The sequence below is a fragment of the Canis lupus genome, chromosome 11, assembly GCF_003254725.2.
Source record: "Canis lupus dingo isolate Sandy chromosome 11, ASM325472v2, whole genome shotgun sequence".
NCBI lineage: Eukaryota > Metazoa > Chordata > Mammalia > Carnivora > Canidae > Canis > Canis lupus.
Genome location: NC_064253.1, coordinates 63,742,067 through 63,761,195, shown reverse-complemented (window position 1 = coordinate 63,761,195; position 19,129 = coordinate 63,742,067). Strand labels below are relative to the sequence as shown.

Sequence of the window (19,129 nt, the reverse complement as noted above, 5' to 3'; positions counted from 1 at the left end):
GAATTCTATGCTGTTACATTGTATATTTGCCTGCCAAAAGTAAGGTCCCATCTCTGTGAGGGTGGGTATATGATTTGGTGAGTGTTAGTGTTCTTAGTTGTGGACAGTAGAATCCACACTAGCTAGTCTAAATAGAGATACTGGTTAGCATGTAGAATTTTTACATATAGAATTTTTGGAAAGACTAGACAGTTAAGCTTGGATCTGACACAGGCAGAAGCAATGCAACTAGGAAAGGTGCTCAGTGACACCAAAGGACTATTTGAGAAGTGCCACAAAGTTAGGGATCAGATAGCAGAACTTTTAGAACTTCTGCTAAGTTCCTGTAGAAAAACCATATGCCTTCATGAGTGTTTGACATGAGAGTGTCTAAATTGCAGTGAGTCCCACTTTGGTCTTCTAGGTCTTACACAATTGTTTCTTCTTGGTAGAAACTGCCTTATACATAGGACCTTAGCTGCAAGAGAGTCTAAGGAGTATAGTCTAGCTTTACAGTCTCTTGGAGGAGGGAACACCTGGTATTGTGTGAGCTAGTGTGTGTTGTTTGCAGATTAAAGACTGACTGTCACAGACAGACCTCATTGGTCAGTAAATGTTTTATTTCAGTTTACTGCAAATGATTAAGCTTGGTGTACTACCTTTTAGGAACTTAACATGGGAACATATAGGAATGAAATGGAGTAACAATATGTTTTAGATTTTCAGTGGTGGGTTTTGCCTGTGCTGAATTATGTACTTTATAGAACTATATGATTTTTGCATAGTACCCATATGTTTGCCTATTCATTCATGGAATGTTCTTATCGAGAGCACCAAGTGTTGGCTGTTTTATACCATACTAGGAGCTAGTAATACCAAGTAGAGTAAGACCATCTGCATTCAGGAAACTTGCAGACTTGGTGTGGTAATGTTTTTCAACAGAGATGTGCATTCAAATTAATTTGTTAAGTTAAAAAGTAAAGAAAAAAAGCGGACTCTACTTTTATATAACTACTCTCAGCTGCATACAAGAGTGTGAAGTCCCTACGTGAAACTGATACACAGAGTCCAGGAACCAAATTTTTCACATATTTTCCTGTTAATTCCTAAGGATTCTCCCTTGGTGTTGAACCTCTGGTCCAGTGGGTCAGTTAATAAACATTTTGTTATACTGCTTTAGAAATCTTAGGGCTGTGTTTCAGTTTGTAGTAGTTATTTTCCACCTTTGCTTTAAAAAGTTTTAAAAACCCATGCTTGTTTTACAGGAGCAGAGTTACCAGGGCAGGTTATTTCCATGGCAGCTTCTACCCTAGCAACCTTGGCCATCTCTATCACAGGATATGAATCGAGCTCTGAGGACCAGCCCTCCACTGAACCTGCAGGTGACTTACCTTATGAAGGAATGTTTTCAGAATCATTCTGGAAAATGAAATTCATGTAAAGGATAAACTTAAGGCCATGAGCATCACAGAATACTATCTACTGGTCCTTCATTTTCCTCTGATTTCTCTTTTTACACTTTTTCCTCCTCTCATCTTTGTTCTCACATAATCACTTTTTTCATGTTTTAATTATTTAACTCTTTATGTTTCCTTTTTTTTTTTTAATTTTTTTTTTTTTTTTTATGATAGTCACACAGAGAGAGAGAGAGAGAGGCAGAGACATAGGCAGAGGGAGAAGCAGGCTCCATGCCGGGAGCCTGACGTGGGATTCGATCCCGGGTCTCCAGGATCGCGCCCTGGTCTCCAGGATCGCGCCCTGGTCCAAAGGCAGGTGCTAAACCACTGCGCCACCCAGGGATCCCCTCTTTATGTTTTTTATCTTGAATCTTTATCTTCCCTCCCCCTTTAAAAAAAAAAAACCTTCTTATTTTTCTTTTCGTATTCCTTCTCACTTTCCTTTCATAGTATCTTTTTTTTTTTGCCCCCTTTAGTGCCCTGTGTACATTTTCCATATTTTTCCCCCACTTAATCCTTTCCTTATTTTGTAGCAGTCGATTCTTCTCCATTTTTTATTTTGCTCTCTTCACATGGCTTTTTTTTTTTTTTTTTTAAGATTTTATTTATTTACTCATGAGAGACAGAGAGAGGGAGAAAGGCAGACACAGGCAGAGGGAGAAGCAGGCTCCATGCAGGGACCCTGACATGGGACTCGATTCTGGCTCTCCAGGATCACACCCTGGGCTAAAGGTGGCGCTAAACCACTGAGCCACCCGGGCTGCCCTTCACATGGCTTTTGTTGTTGATTCAACTTTTTCTTTTGGTTTTTGTTTTCTGTCTTTCAGTCATCTATTTCTCTGGCATTTCTTGCCTTTTTTCTCAAAATTTGCCTTGCATGCCTCATGCTGTTAATAAATTAACTGCTTCCTATAAAACGGACCAGTCTGGTTGTTCTGGGTACCATGCTCCAAGATCTAGCTGATAGATTTATATCAGTTTTAAAGTCACACAGAGTTCTGGACTCACACAGAGTTTAGGAATGGAAAAGGCCATCTCTGTGCCAAGTGGTCGATTAGTGCCAGGGGTTTCACAGTTAAGGAATATTTTTGGTGAGCTATTTCTGAAGAACTGCCTTTAGAAAAATCTTTAAAGGAGGGATCAGCTAAGAAAAAGGCATTTGAAGTGGTAGGAAAATGTATTTTCTTTTGCACATTGAATCATGTTTTCAAAATGAAGGAGGGTATGATGTTTATGGACTTACTATTCTTCTCAGTATCTGCCGCACCCACCAACATGAAGTTTCCAAATTAGAAAGATTCTCAAAGAGCAAAGTCAAACAGAAGCACATTATAACTAGCTTGGGCTTTCGGCCCAGACCTCAGGGTAGAATGTTAGTTCTGGTGAGATTGGGCTGATTTACCATGGTGCTATTATATCAATAGTAACGGTTTACTCACAGATTAATATTAACCTTAGAAGACACACTTATAATTATAATACAGCACTTAGAGGACTACTGTGTAGTTGCTTATGAACATTATCAAACAAGGGAAGGCTGTCTTTCAACAGTATTTAGTGAGTGCCCACTATATGTCAGGTACTTAGTGGAGCAAGAACAAGACAGACACACTCTTAGCTTTCCTGGAGGTGGCATTCAACTGAAGGAAGAAAGTGCAACAGGGTAAGTGGAACATGATATAACTGCGTAAAACTATATAAAAACTATGGGACACTTAGAGAGTTAGGGTAATGGGGGCTCTTATTTCTTTCCTCTGTTTTCAAGACTTATGAAATGTGACATATGTTTATCATTAGTTTTTTTTATGGAAGACAAAATGCAAATTGTAGTGTCATTTCCATCTTCATGGTATATACTGAATAATATTGCTTTAAGAGTTATATCTGACTGGGTGTTATACTATATGTTGGCAAATTGAGTTTAAATTAAAAAAATAAAAAGATAAAGACTAAAAAAAAAAAAAAGAGTTATATCTGAGTTATATGGTATGTTTTGGTAAACCAGGAAATAGAAATAATATAACCCTATAGTAAAAAGTAACCTGGTAGTTGCATTGTTACAACACAGTACCTTATGTGAAGTCATTTGGTATGACCTTTATTTGAAAATTTCTCACCCCCAGCAATATGTCATTGTTTTATTTCTCATTCTAAGGGAAAGCCCTGTTTCAAAGCCCTGGGTTCGTTCTTATAAGAGTGGTTGGCTCTATTTTTAGGTAAAATGACACTGAAAAGCCATGTTGTATCGGAAATACATATACATCTAATAAAATTATATTAAAAGAGGAGAAATTTTTAGATAAAGGAATTTTGTATGTTAATATTTTGATTTATAGGAGGATCCCTGGGTGGCACAGTGGTTTGGCACCTGCCTTTGGCCCAGGGTGCGATCCTGGAGACCCGGCATCGAATCCCACGTCGGGCTCCCGGTGCATGGAGCCTGCTTCTCCCTCTGCCTGTGTCTCTGCCTCTCTCTCTCTCTCTCTCTCTGTGACTATCATACATAAATAAAAATTAAAAAAAATTTTTTTGATTTATACAGTTTGAGTTTTCATTATAATTATAATAATTATAATTCTTAGCTATTGTCATAGTCTTTTGTTTAAATTATATATATGTATGTATAGATGTCATAAAACCTTGAACAGTGTAAAGTATATAAAGTAAAAAATTCACCATACCCAACCCTATCCACAAACAAACTTAATTTCCCTCAGTTTAAATACGGTCAGTAGTGTAATTCCCCACACATTTTTCAGTGCATACGCAAACATGCCTCTAGATCTTTTTTCTTTTTTAACTCAGTGTAATCATACTAACAGAGTCCATTTGGAAGGCTTAAAAGAGTAGCCTAGGGAGTTGCTCCCTAGGACTGTTTCTTCTCATGTGGACTAATATGATGGTGATTTCCCCCCCCTTTTTAGAGACCATGGACAGAGGAGAACCCCCTCCAGCGTTATCTTCAACTCCTTCACCTTCCTCCCCTTCACCCACCCTGGGCAGACAAAGGCCTGAAATGGGAACATTTGTCAGGAAGAAGAAAACCAGTGACATCTACTTCGTGTCCCTCGTGTGGGCCATTATTGGAGTCCAGCTCTGGTTGAACCTGTGGATTGTACAGTTGCTGCCAGTGCCTATTGCAGGTGATTGTTCACTTATGGTCTGGTCTTGGAAGACTTTTTTTTTTTCTTTAACTTTTGGATTTTATTTTATTTTATTAATTTATTGTTAACTTTGGGATTTTAATATTTGAGATAATATTAATCTCTTGTAAGATAAAACAAATGTATATATATATAAAGCTGTCTTCTAAGACTGGAAAAGTAAGTAATTCAGGTACCTTGTAGAAGAGTCTTTTATTTCATACTTTCCTGATTATTTGGGCTTAGCCTCTTACTCTAGTCAGAACCTTTGCCAAATTTGTTAAGTCCTCAGGTGATGCTCGGGGTATCTGCCCTGCAGATACCTCCTAAATTTGATTAGTCCTTTCTCCTTTATCAAAGCTTTTCACTATTGATATAAATATAGTTTGATTTTTTGAAGCCTGTTTTCCACCATGGTTTAAAAATCTAAACTCATTGGATCATTTATCTTTTAGATCATTAGTTTTAAAACTTATTATTCTCATTAACTTGGACAGTTAATGAAATAGTTACCTTTATTTTATTTTATTTTTTTATTTTTTTAAAAAAATATTTTATTTATTGATTGATGAGAGACACACAGAGAGAGAAAGAGGCAGAGACACAGGCAGAGGGAGAAGCAGGCTCCATGCAGGGAGCCCGATGTGGAACTTGATCCTGGGTCTCCAGGATCACGCCCCTGGCTGAAGGTGGCGCTAAACCTCTCAGCCACCGGGGCTGCCCAAATAGTTACCTCTAAAAAAAAAAGTTTTTTTAAAGATTTGTTATGACCAAAACACTGTATAGTGCCTGTCCTTGAGTAACATAGAATATAAAAGTTTGACGTTTGCATCTGCTTCTTGCAGATGCAAGTTCTCAAACAGAACTTCTCTTTGGCAGTTGGAGCAAGTTACAGTTGTAATTACACAAGTCACCAGAGTACATCCCATAGCCATGCTTTCTATTAAGGAATTTATAGAAATGCTTAGTAAAAACAATTTAAATTGCTCTTCTGGATTGTTCCATACTTTTTTGGTTTTGCCAGATGATTTATTTTATGCTGCCAAATTGTGTCATGTACTGTCGGAACCTCCTTCTCTTTAAAATTTGTTAGCAGGAGTTAACATTTATTCTAGTCATTTCTTAACCTTCAGGCCATAACATTTTGGCATGGCATTGGGAGAGCGGTCTTTGAACAAGTGGCCCCAGAACATTTTCTGCAGCCTGTAATTAACCTGGGCTCATTCTAGAGACCATAGGAGCTTTCCTAGGACTTCTGTAGAGATTTAAAAATGCTAATGGTGTAATTATTGAATTGGTATGTAACACTGAGTTCATGGTTCAAAAGAGTAAACTGTGAACCATTAGATTGCATGGCCAGGGTTAAAGACACAGAAATCCCTGGAGTTAGGGAAATATTAGTAGCTGGGATCCATTATCCAGGGTGCAGACTTCAAGGCTCCCCACAGATAAGTAGCACTTCCTTCTGTCCCCCACAGCTTCTTAGTTGGCCTTTAATAGGAGGCTTACCCGCTGCGTACAGGGCCACCTCGCTGTCCGGTGTGGAGGGTACCATCATATTGTGCTCTGTGAGTGGTCTCTGCAGAAGTTGTCCCTTGTGTAGCCTCAGGGACCATTTGTGACAACCCTGCTTGTACTTACTCTGCTTCTCTATTGAAGCCTGCTGAGAGATTCAGATGTACAGAGCAGCATCAAGTAGAGAAACAGGAATACCGGTGGTATAAAAGCATGATGCCAATGGAATACCTGATACTTTTCTGGTCACTAACATTGTTAAACATCCAAGGAAGAGAATAACATTTGGCGAGAGCAGCTATAATAGCCAAGGACATGTCAGGGATTAGTATTCTTTATCCCAGAAGGGTGAGGTGTGAGAGTCCAAGATAGCAGTCCCTGAAACCTTCATGACCAGGGTGTCTTATATTTATATGGGCTGTGAAATAATCCCTGGCTCCTTCAGGGATTCGGATTTCACAACTAAGGTAGGATACGGGTGGTATATTAGCTTCACTGTTTTAGAAAAGTCACATGATATTAAAGGACCTTTTCATGTTCTGACTTTGTAATCTGTGTTTTGGTTTTATATGTATTCCTTCTAGTCTGGATCCTCAAAAAGCTTGTTATTCACTTTGGAGTTGTGGACTTCCTGGAGAAGCGCTGCCTCGTGTGGTGGCAGGCTGTAGAGCACTTCCTCAGGGAGCGGCAGGAGGCTCTTGCACCCTGGCCAGTTGTTGGGCTTGGAAAATTCTTGTTAAAAGTTGATAGCAAGGTATTGTGTTTTAAGAACATGGGCTGTTTTAATGGAGCATATATATATTTTTTTTCCCCCATTTCATGGTATTTGTTGTTCACACTGTGATTGTTGACAATACATTTAATGTCTAAATCTGTGATGAGATTTAAAATTTAGAATTATGGCTTATATAAGGATAAGATAGATTTAGTTTAGCTTAGTATTGTGTAAGTAGTTTTCCCTCTTAAAAATAGGAGAAAAGGATGTTATGGGACACCTTGTTAAACTCCCTCATTGTATAAAAACCAAATTGAAATCTAGAGGGGAAATTACCTGCCTAAAATTATATCACCAGGTAATGCTGCCTCAGTGCAGTGTTTCTGGAGTGATTTCCACATGTCAGATAATGTGGAAAATCCACTGAGTCACAGGAAACTGGATGTAGAAGCTCTGGTTAGTGGAGAGACAGCAATCCATTAAAATTTAGAGGCTGTGTTTGAAAGCATGGACCCTGATTCCAAACTGGTTTCAGATCCCAGTTCCACTACTTACTAGCTCTGTGACCTTGGATGAGTTTCTTAACTTTTCTGTGCCTTGGTTTCCTTATCAATACAATAAATATAATAGCATGCCTCTTGTAGAATGGCTCTGCAGATTAAGTGAGTTCATATCTGTACAATTTCTAGGTCAGAGCCTGGTATATAGTAAGCTCTGTGTAAGTGTTAGCCATGGTTTTAATTTGTGGATGAAAGAAGGTACGGGATACAGTGGTAGTACGGAGCAAGAAAGGACTTACGGCAGGTGAGGCAGTGGGAGAAGGGAGGTTTTGCAGAAGAGGTGATGCCACAGCAAACTTTGAAGTACAAGTAGGAGTTTCTTAGAAGTTGACAGGGCAAGAAGGACAGGTGATGGAGCAGTGCAGAGATGGAGACTGCCGCAGCATGACTTCTTAGCACCAAGGAAGCAGTCGTGACTGGGATATATGTAGACGGAGGCTGGGGAGGCAGGCTGAATCAAGGTCCTCGTGGGTGCTGTGCTGTATGAGCCGGACTTCCTCACAGAGCCTAGTAACTGCTTCCCTGAGCTGGCCTATCCACGACTTCAGGATAAGAAATATTGGTAGGTGAAACCAGCGTAGAGAGGGGTGACAAGGATAACTGGGGTTCACGAGAGGTGGAAGGAAATAAATCTTTTAAACCCATCATAAAATCTCCTGGGGCAACAGAGAAGCAGGGGGATATGTTTTACATATTGCCTTTCAATATTTTAGTTCTCATCAGTGCAAGAGGGGACAATGCCCATTTCCTGAGCTCTTGCCAATGCTAGATAGCATAATGTAACAAAAAGTCCTTTGCAGTTTCATAAAAAGTATCTCAGAGTTGTTTTAAATTGAAATAAAAAAAAATTAAAATGAGATTGCTTATTGGGTATTTATATTATATTTTATTTTGTGATTTGCCTGTTTGTATTCTTACCTTTTTCAAGTTTTTAAATAAGAAAGAGTCTAAGACTTCTCACAGATTTTAACATATTTATCACATCTTCCTGGTGGTAGGGTAAAGCTTTGTCTTACCAGAGCAGATAGAGTCCTTCAGACTGTTTAAATAGAGCAACTCTTATTTCAGTTAACTTCTGACAGCCTTACCACTGTCAGAGGGGATGCACGCTGAATCTTGTTTGCAGAATCCCGTGTACTTGTGTTTGGAAAACTTCACTTAAGACCAACTCTATAGACGTGTCAGTTGAAGTTCCAGGGGTATCGGAAGTATTTGTTATGGAGTAGAGTTTTTGTTTTTTTTTTTTAATGGACTAAAAATTTTTCATTTTTTATTTAGATTTGTATGCCAATTTGTCCTTCTTAAGGATAGTAAAATGAATAAAACTAGCTTTTTTGGCTATAATAATAAAAAAATAATATAAAAATATTCTGATAAATATATCAGAATAAATGGCTATTACAAACTGAATATTTGTCTAATTATAATTGATGCTGTGAACTCACTTATAATTGTTCTGTCTAGTATAATGATATATATGAGCTGCTGCTTTGGAGAGTAAATCTATTTTTCATGTTTCCGTTAAATTTTGATTGATCAGACTAGTGTTTTTGAAAATATTCCTCTACGAGAGATGGTTTAAAAGTATAGTTTTAAACATGCATTGAATGTACTTTTAGTAAAGACACTGCAGAGAGCATTTACAGTTTCTCTGATGAAATTGTGCTTTTTATATCACTAGTAATGCCTTAAATTCTATGGTTAGTGATTTTTACCTCATTTGTCCACTAGCATTAGTTATTACAGTGCTAAATATTGTGAGATATTTAAATGAGGTAACATATATGTGAAAGAAAGGATGTTACATAAGGTAGAAGTCTGCCAAAAAATTGAGATGGAAGGAAATACACCAAATTTTAGCAGAATCTTAGATTTGTCAGTGAACACCTGGTGTTCCAAATGAGCACTGAAGTATTTTACTGTTTAAAAAATTTGAAATAACCAATACTGTAAAGCTACAAAGTTCAATAAGCACATAGTATATGAACATGAGTTAATTTATTTAGGAACTAAAATTTTTTTTGGTGCATGATATGTGAAAGGATCTTAATTATTATTTCAACTTCTGGAGTTTGATATAACTAAGCTGACAAGCATTCAGGTTATTTTATATATATTTTTTTAATTGTTGAATTACCAACAAAGCTTGTAGTTATTTCAATCATTGTGTATCTTAAACGAATACTATATTCACTTAATTTTAAAACTTTGTTAATGCAGTACAGTTATTTTTCTAGGTTTTTTTTTTTTTTTTTTTTTGGTCTAGGATTATTTTCCTCCTCATACTCTCGGTGACTTTCTTTTCTTTTCATACTATTATTGCATTCTCTAATGATATTCCACTGTTCTTATCTTCCCTTTCTTACCTTACCCCCTGTCCTCAAGCTCTGGCACTGGCTAAATAAGAAGGTAAATGAACACATGGATGTTGGTTTTTACTATTGAATTCTGTAACTTCCCCCTGTATCTCCTTTCTCATTCTGTTTCTGTCCATATGTCAAAACTAGTTTTTGCTTTTAAAGTTCAAATTAATAAGCTATGGAAGGTCGTGAAGCATTGATACCGTCACAGTACACCTTGCTAAACACCCAAAGCTATTTAGGATATATGATTGCTGTCTCCTTGCCCAGGTGTGTGTAAGAGGTTCTGTCTTATAGTCTTTTTGTCCACTGTGAGTGATTGCCTCATTTTCAGCTCTATAATGTGGCTCAACCTGATACTCTAGTCTCCTTTGATGTGTGAGAGAGCACATTAGGTAATAGTTATCCAAAAGGAAAGGGAACTTTTTTTTTTTTTTTAAGATTTTATTCATTTGTTTGAGAGAAAGCATGAACAGGAGGGAGAGGCAGAGGGAGAAAGGCTCCCTACTGAGCGGGAAATCAGACCAGAGGCTCCATCTCAGGACCCCGGGATCATGACCTGAGCTGAAGGCAGGTGCTTAACCTACGGAGCCACCCAGGTGTCCTGGAAAGAACTTTTTATTGCTACTTAAATGACAGGAATTTTTTTAAAAGATAAATCTGTGAAATATTTGATACACTTGGCTGGTTATTTTATATACTTTTTTTTTTTTTGAAGATAGTATTCTAGGATTTCATTTTTAACTTAAAAAAGATCCTAGTCCTGGTCTGTGACCTTTAATTTCATGTATTTCCCAAGGTATGAGGTTGTGTGTATGGTGAATGCTTCACATGATTTGCATGGAGTAGGTACATTGTTAATAACTTCGATAAAGGTTAATCCAGATAAATTAGGAGTGCCTTACTTCTGACATGTAGTCCACATATAGTAGTTGTAGACTTAAATTCATCAAATCCCTAGGATGGATAGCAAGAGATGACACTTATGTGTATTGTATTTAAACATAACAAGACTCTAAAATTTTCAGTGGAAATAATATACAGGCCTTAAGAAAGATGTGGCACTTCTTAGAAATAGATCTCTACACTTTTTTTTTTTTTTTTAAGATTTTATGTATTTATTCATGAGACACAGAGAGAGAGAGAGAGAGAGAGAGAGAGAGAGAGGCAGAGAGACACAGGCAGAGGGAAAAGCAGGTCCCATGCAGGGAGCCGGACGTGGGACTTGATCCCGGGACTCCAGGATCACGCCCTGGGCCAAAGGCAGGTGCTAAACCGCTGAGCCACTCAGGGATCCCAGATCTCTACACTTTTGAGTGTAGAGATTAGGATTTTCTTCTTTCTGTTGAAGAAGAAGAAAAGGCAGACTTGACAATGCCTAAACTTCTGAATTTTCAATTGAAAATAAACTGTGTAAAATAAAAAGATAAATACACTTGCCAACTGACCACCCCACCCCCTGCCCCCATCAACATATATGCTATTGTCTGTGTCTCCATTCCCTGCAAAACTAATATGAATAAATGAATTCAATCCTTGGCAAATGATAGTGTTGCAAACAAAAGTCACATTTTCTTATTTTGATCAAAGTAGGTGGTTTTTAACATTTCTCCAGCTTTTGTATATTGAAATGAAATTGTCCTCAAGGGATAAAAGGAGAGCTAAAGTCATTAGGTTCAATTTGATTTAACTTTCAGGGCTACATGAGTTAGATGACCTAATTTAGGAGCCTAATTCGTAGCTCATCAGTTGTGACTCAGTTTAAAAAGATTCCTAAGAGATCAAGTGACGATTTCCTTTCTTTGATGATTCCATGGTGTAGCATAGGTGGAGAGCAGGAGTAATTGCTTTAAGTTCTGGGACTGTGCATTCCAGGAAAGCACATAAATAAGTTGAGGTCTATTTTCTTACATTACATCCAAGGTCAGAAAATTTGCAGCACTGGGTATTTGGTATTTCAGGTTCAAGTGGGGTGAACTAGGAAACTAATTCAAGTGAAGTGAGGGTGAGAGAGAACATATCTGTGGTTAATTGAGACATAAGGCTTGTTTTATTTTTTAGTATTGATTATTTGCACTAAGACTCAATGAGAATTTGGTTAAAAAAAAACAAAAACAAAATGGAAGCCTACAGGCTCAGACTAATGAAATAGAAGAGAAAGCTCAGTAGTGGAACGATACACTCTTAATAGCTTGCTATAAATGAAGCCAGTTTAGAAGTTTCAAAGTCTTGCAGTATACTATACATTTACTGACTTCTCTAAATTTAAAAAAATAGTATGCCCTTCTTTCACACTTGAAACATTCAGAATGTCATTTTTAAATTACCTCCCTTCCTCTTTAAGAAAATAAAGTTTAAAAACTAAAATAATTTCTCAGAGCATAGAGGGCCGGGGAGATCACCAGGGACAGTGTGGCTTCTACAGGCAGGCAGTAATGACAGCTGATGGCAGTGGTGACAGGTGGTGTGGATCCTGCTGCCCAAAGCTGAGCACGGCACAGGATCTGCCCCTGGCATTTCTTTAGGAATTTTCTCCTCCATTACCTTCTGCTTCTCCATTGCTTCTTACATCCATATTTCTCCTTCTAGTGTCTGAGTTTCTGTTTTCTTGAGAGTCCTTGTTCCATTTACTCTTTCTGGGAGTTCTTTTCCTCTATGTAAATTTTCTGTCGCTTTGTTGTTTCTTTTTTATTAGTTGGTCCTTTGTTCTATACACCAACTACCCCCAGCCATGCTTTTTTTCCCTCCTGTTTTGGCTTTTTATTTATTTATTTTATTTATTTATATCTAAAGATTTTACTTATTTATTCATGAGAGACACACACACACACACAGAGGCAGAGACACAGGCAGAGGGAGAAGCAGGCTCCATGCAGGGAGCCCGACATGGGACTCGATCCCGGGTCTCCAGGATCAGGCCCTGGCCTGAAGGCAGCGCTAACCCGCTGAACCACCCGGGCTGCCCTTGTTTTGATTTTTTAAAGAAAATCACTCTTTATTCTTTAATAAGTCTTTCCCTTTCTTTCCCGGTCTTCTCTCTCTTTACCTGTCTCCCTTTTTGTTCTGTATTTTTACCTTACCTTAGCTGGCCATAATGTGAATAGATTCCCCCTCTCCACCTTTTTTAGTTGATGTACTGAGCATCTTAAATGGTTTTATTTATTTTAAACTTTGAATGAAACATCTAACCCTCACTGTTACCCTTGAAAATAAATTTTTATTTTAGGTAATTGTTAGTGTGGATTTTCCCCAATCCTTGGGTATTTTATTTGGCTTCTGATAGAAAAATTCTACCCTGATTTAAAAACAAAGTTTGGTTTTGTCATGTTAATATACCTAATGTGTTTGTGAATTCCATGTTTTATATGTGAGAAATACCCAGACTTACATTTAGATATATTTTATAAATAAAGCATGTTTACATTAAAAAATGTATTTCAGAATAGACATTTTTTTAAACAATTGGGGCTTCCAAGTTATCTTTGGAAATTGTTAATTTGTGAATACAAATCTGTTCTTAATTCTGAAATTATTTATGTTTGTCTGTTTATATATATATTTGAGCTTTTACCATGCGTCATGCACTGTCAGGCTTGGGAACTACATACAAAGAGGAACAATACAACACTAGCTCTTTCCTCAGGACACTGTCTCAAGAACCATGTGCAGAGATGGTTTCTGATTGTAAAACTTTTCAGTTTCATTGATTTTAAAATGTACATTCAAAATATGACATCTGACCTTCCATATCTTAGAAACTTGTTACTACTTTATTTTAATCTCTGCATTGTCTCTGATGCTTTGGTAGCATGCACTGAAAATTAACTCTTCTGTTCGAAGCTGTAATTGTCAAGAGAAAAGATGAACTTTTTAATCTTTGGGTTCACTGCAGCATTGCTCTCTTAGTAACAGTTATCTTTCATAAAAGATAAAGGGATGCAAGCTTATAGCATGGATTGGGAAATAAATGTTTTAGAAGTCATGTTTTGTTTTTAACCACCATTCTTTGCTCTTGTATGTTTTAACTCACTGGAGAGCATAATTCAGATATAAATTAAGACTAACCTATTCAGCAATGCTGTAGTTTATGTAGGGGTTGAGGGGTGCAGTATGGTGTTTCTATTTGATTTTATTTTTGAAATGTTAAATGGTAGCTTTGTATGGCAGGAATTTTAAAAATCTGTCAGAATTATTACAAATTCTGAAAACAAAAATTCTTTTTAAATGTACGATTATTTGTGATTGTGAAAGATGAGAGAAGTTATACTCAAAATGGAATGTTGTTTTAGGGAGTATTCAGGGAGAACATAATTATAATTATTCATTAAGGAATAAGCATTACGGTAATGTTTATTCTTTATTTACAGTCAATTTGTCCTAAAGCTTATGTTTTAAACAGAATGGAAATTTCAAATGGAATATCCTATTTCAAAAAGTATTTTGTTATGAAATATTTCAAATATAAAAAAGATGTAAAGAATATCAGTGAAACTGTCCTCCAGCTTAATAAAGCGTTACTGTATAATTAAAGCCCATTTTATATGCCTCCTGATTTAGCATCTACCTCCTCACCTTCCCCCGCCTCCAGGGTAATATTCTGAAATTGATACTTATCATTACCTTAATATTAGATTTTTTATTATTACTGTTTTTATAACCTTAATGGCATCAAAGGGAAAACCATATTTTGAATGTAATTCCTATTTTAATTTGTTCCTATTTTGCCTACATAATTTAGGGTATACCTCTTTTGTTAGAGGCATACTTTTTCTAAAACCATCTATATTTGCTAATTGACAGCAAAATTTCATGAGATTTGAGGTCAGCTAATGTATTATCATTATTTTTCATTTAAATATTTTATTTCATTTAGAATATTTACCAGATTGTAAATTACAATTTGAAATGTAAATATACCACTGTATAGGAATTCAAAGGTAAATATAAATTATGTTCAAATTGACTACCTTTTCTTAGAATAATAAACTCTGTATAACAACAGTAATTAATGCTATTAGTTAATTTTCTGAAGTTGCTTACAGCTTTCACTGCTTTAATCATTATGCCATAGTTTGATTTGCAATGCTGAATATCCTATTTTGTCTTGATATTTGAATATGTATGCATTTTTATTAAGTTGTGCTTGAAAGATAAGTAATTCTCTTTTTCGTTTCTGTGCAGATGATCATCTGGTTGGAGAAGATGTTAGACAAAATAATAAGCATTTTCATCATATTTTTGTTAGTGATAGGAACCCTTCTTTTAGCCCTACTCCTGACTGCAAAGGTAGAGTATAACAATTACTATTGCCATTAAAAAACTCTTGTTAGAATTGTATATGCAGGGGTGCTGCATGACTCAGTCAGTTAAAGCCTCTCACTCTTGGTATGAGCTCAGGTCTTGATCTCAGGGTTGTAAATTTCAAGTCCTGCGTTGGGCTCCATACTGGGCATGAAGACTACTTAATAAAGAATTATAGTATGTATAAGAAGCTGGCAGAAGCTGCCAGGGAAAACTTACCTTGTTATATATAACGATTAAATTATTTATGATTTTTACATTATGAGTTTTGCCATGAATTTACCTACTTTATATTTTCTTATGTGCATTTCAATTTTGTTACCAAAATGCTCAGATATGATGGCAGATGAAGAAATTGAGATAGTGAAGAATAAGTGGCTTCTTTGAATGGGAGAACTATTTTGGTGAAAATGACCATTCAGTTCTACTTGTGTAGGTGAAAAATTTCAGGATCATCCTTGACTTCATTCTTTCCTTTTGTATCTACTTCATCAAAAAATCCTTTTTGGCTTCATCTTGGGGTAATACCAGGGCAAGGATGTCATAATTCCTTTCCACTGAAAGCAAGATCAAAACAGTATAAAATTATTAAAAACCCTCTGACACTTGAGTGGCTCAGTCTGTTAAGTGTCTCATGGTTCAGATCATGATCCTAAGATCCGGAGACTAACCCCTGTGTTGGGCTCCCCACAGAGCAGGTAGTCTGCTTCTCCTTCTCCCTCTGTCCCTCCTCTTGCTTGCATGCATAAATCAATTAATCAATCAATCGTCAAAAAAGTTACTAAAATACATATCAGGGCATTGGAAAACCATCAGGCAATGATTTGAGGAGTATTTGCTCATTAAAAACTGTTACTGTAACTGGTGAAACAGGTAGTTTGTGGCTTTCTTGCTTGGAGTTTTTCTCATCCCGCATTGGGTAGGCAGCAGAAACCTGCAGCTTTTCCTGTGGGAGGTGGTAGACTTGGTTTGGGGCTGACAGGAGAGCAGCTATAAATTAAAGGGGTGATTCTGGAAGCAAGAGAGCCATGGATGGCTTATTAATAAGATTAACAAACCATATATCCTAAATTGATATATGGGAGCCTGCAAGGAGCCCTGTGAACATTGAAAACCTGGGAGGATTTGCAAATTGTGCCTTTGATTGCATTTCTCAACTCTTACACATCTTAGGCTGCAGAGGATGAAGATTCCTATTATGAAGTATCTGAGCATGATTTCTGCCAAAATCATTTGCTAACCACTAAGGTATACAGGATCAAGGGAAGGCTTTAGGCCTTAAAAAAATAATAATAAAAAACACTGAGCAGAAACATCAGTAAAAAAAAAAAAAAAAAAAAAAGAAAGAAACATCAGTGACCGGGAAGGCAGATTTTGTAGCTTGACTACAGATAAGTTAATTGCTTACTGAAGCAAACAGCAGCTCTCAGAAGAAGAAAACAAAATCCAGAGTTGTTAGAACACATTTCTAAATGTGGAATTATTAACCAGAAATTATTAGACACAAAAGAAACAGCAAAGTGTGACTTGGAGGGGGGTGGAGGAAAGCAGCTAAAGAAGTGGATATTTAAGTAGCCAAGATGTTGGATTTAGCAGCTATTATAAATATATTTAAAAAAATTAAAGGTAAGTATGCTAATAACATGTAAACAAATAGAGGTGCTCAACATAGAAATGGAGACTATAAAACAGAAACAAATAGAAATCCTAGAGCTGAAAAGAACAATAACAAATGAAAAATTTACTAGACAGGCTCTACAGCAGATTTGACATCCAGAAAATAAAATGAATGAATTTGAAGAAAGATCAGTAGAAAATGTCCAATTTGATGAACAAAATATTTTTTTTATTTTTTTAAATGGTGGATGAGGAGAGACTCAAACATTTGTAGGACAATATCAAAGATTCTAGTAGACATGGAATTGGTATCCCAGAAAAATGAAAGGAGAAAGAGAAGACTAGAAAAAATATTTGAAGAAATAATGGGCAAAAATGTATGAAGTTTGATGAAAAACATTAAAATAGCCAAGAAGCTCAACAAATGCTGAGTGGAATAAATCTATACAAAACAAAACTGTACCTAGACACTCATCATAGTCAAACTAGTAAAAGCCAAAGAAAGAAAAAAAATCTTGAAGGAAGCAAGAGAAAAATTACACATCACACATAGGAGAACAACAAAATAAATAATGACTGACTTCTCATAATAAACAGTGAGTATCACAAGACATTGGAATGATATATTCAGTCTTGGGGGGATAAAAAAACTGGGCAACCATGAATTTTATAATCAGTGAAACTATAAAAGTAAATCCAAAATAAAAGTATTTCTAGATAACCAAAACTGAGAATTTGTGAATAGCAGACCCACACTATAAGGAATGCTAAAGGAATTCCTTCAGACTGAGAAGTGACTCCAGAATTAACTTTATCCAAAGGGAGGAGTGAAGAGCACTTGGTAAATATGTAGGTATATATAAAAATTATTTTCTCCCTTTTTCAATTTATTTAAACAACAATTATTTAAAGAAAAGTTGTAACAATGTATTGTAGAATTTATAATGCACAGAGATGAAACTATATATGCATAACCATAGCCCAAAGAAGACTGGGAAACAATTATAGTGGTATGAAGTTCTTACAGATATTTTATTGGAAGTCACCATTAACTTGAGGTGGTCTGTGACAAATTAAGATGTAGTAATCAGGATGCCTGGGTGGCTCAGCAGTTGAGCATCTGCCTTTGACTCAGGACGTGATCCCGGGGTCCAGGGATCGAGTCCCACATTGGGCTCCCTGCATGGAGCCTGCTTCTCCCTCTGCCTGTGTCTCTGCCTCTCTCTCTGTGTCTCTCATGAATAAATAAATAAAATCTTTAAAAAAAAAAAAGATGTGGTAAGATTAAGATGAATAGCAACCACTAACAGATTTTAAGAGGCAATTAAATGGTATACTAAAAAAAATAGTTGCTTAACACAAAGAATAACAATAGGGATGAGGCAGAAAGCAAATCACAAAATGGCAAATCTAAATCCAGTTGTATCAATGCATATATTAGATGGGAGGCAATTAAATCATCAAGTGGCAGAAATTTTTCAGACTGGGTATAGAACAGCAAGTTCTGGCTAATTGGTATCTATAAGTTATTTAACCTTTAAATTCAAAGCGATAGGTTGATAGTAAAAGGATGAAAAAAGATACACCACACAAACTGTAAACATAAGAGTTGTAGAGTGATTATATTAATATTAGACAATGTAGTTAAATATTACTGAAGACAAGAAATGTGGGCTTTTCATTATGATAAAGGAGGTGATTCTGTAGTACGATATGGCAGTTTAAATGAGTATGTTCTTAACAGTAGAGCTCTAAAATATGTAAAGCAAAATAATCAGAATTAAAAGGAGAAATAGATAAACCAGTGATTGTAGTTAGGGATTCAGTAATACTCATCTTGCAATAATTGAGAGAATAAGTAGATAGCAAATTAGTAAGAATATAGAACTCTTGAAAAACACTATCAACCAATGTGAAATGACAACAGGAGAATCATGTTCTTTCGAGTAAACATGGAATGCACCAGGATAAATTATATGCTCAGTGTGCCTAATTTAAAAATAGTAAAATTCAGAGAATGTTCTCTGAAACTGACTTGTTTCTTTTTATCCCTCTCCTGTTTTAAAAAATTAATTAGCTAATTAATTCAGAGGGGGAGAGAGAGAATCTGAAGCCGACTCCATGCTGAGTGGGGAGCCTGACTTGGGGCTCAGTCTCAGCCCTGAGATCACTGAAATCAGTAGTCGGGCACTTAACTGACTGATCCATGCATCCCTATTCCCCTCGTTTTGTTGGTAAATTCTGAGATGCAGTTTCAGCTGGCTTTTTTTTTTTTTTTTTTTTTTTTTAACTCAGAAACCTTATAGAATTCCTTATTTTCTTGGTAAATTCTGAGATGCAGTTTCAGCTGGCTTTTTTTTTTTTTTTTTAAACTCAGAAACCTTATAGAATTCCTTATTTTCTTGTGTTTCACACTGCATCATAATTCTTTAAGCTTATGCAGTGTTGATATTGGTTACTTATGCTGCAGACACGTGTGTGT

The 19,129-nt window shown here is 36.3% G+C and overlaps 1 protein-coding gene and 1 long non-coding RNA gene across 8 annotated transcripts in view; one reads left to right on the top strand and one right to left on the bottom strand.

Annotated features, from left to right (window-relative positions):
- Positions 1–19,129, top strand: part of TMEM245 (transmembrane protein 245) — a 102,256-nt gene that overhangs the window by 25,645 nt on the left and 57,482 nt on the right. For 5 of the 6 annotated variants that reach the window (XM_049116357.1, XM_025433269.2, XM_049116359.1 and 2 more), the window contains exons 4-8: positions 1,245–1,361; positions 4,361–4,579; positions 6,679–6,848; positions 9,755–9,778; positions 14,911–15,015. In XM_049116357.1, coding sequence (XP_048972314.1) covers positions 1,245–1,361; positions 4,361–4,579; positions 6,679–6,848; positions 9,755–9,778; positions 14,911–15,015 — 635 coding nt within the window. The remainder of the gene's footprint in view (positions 1–1,244; positions 1,362–4,360; positions 4,580–6,678; positions 6,849–9,754; positions 9,779–14,910; positions 15,016–19,129) is intronic. The other variant, XM_025433270.2, reaches the window with a different exon arrangement.
- The window catches only part of LOC112650514 (uncharacterized), a 48,060-nt gene continuing 39,700 nt past the window's right edge, over positions 10,770–19,129 (bottom strand). Inside the window, exon 4 of one of the 2 annotated variants that reach the window (XR_003130247.3) lies at positions 10,770–11,071. This is a non-coding gene — a long non-coding RNA (uncharacterized LOC112650514). Of the gene's footprint in view, positions 11,072–15,278; positions 15,588–19,129 lie in introns of those variants that run through there. The other variant, XR_003130246.3, reaches the window with a different exon arrangement.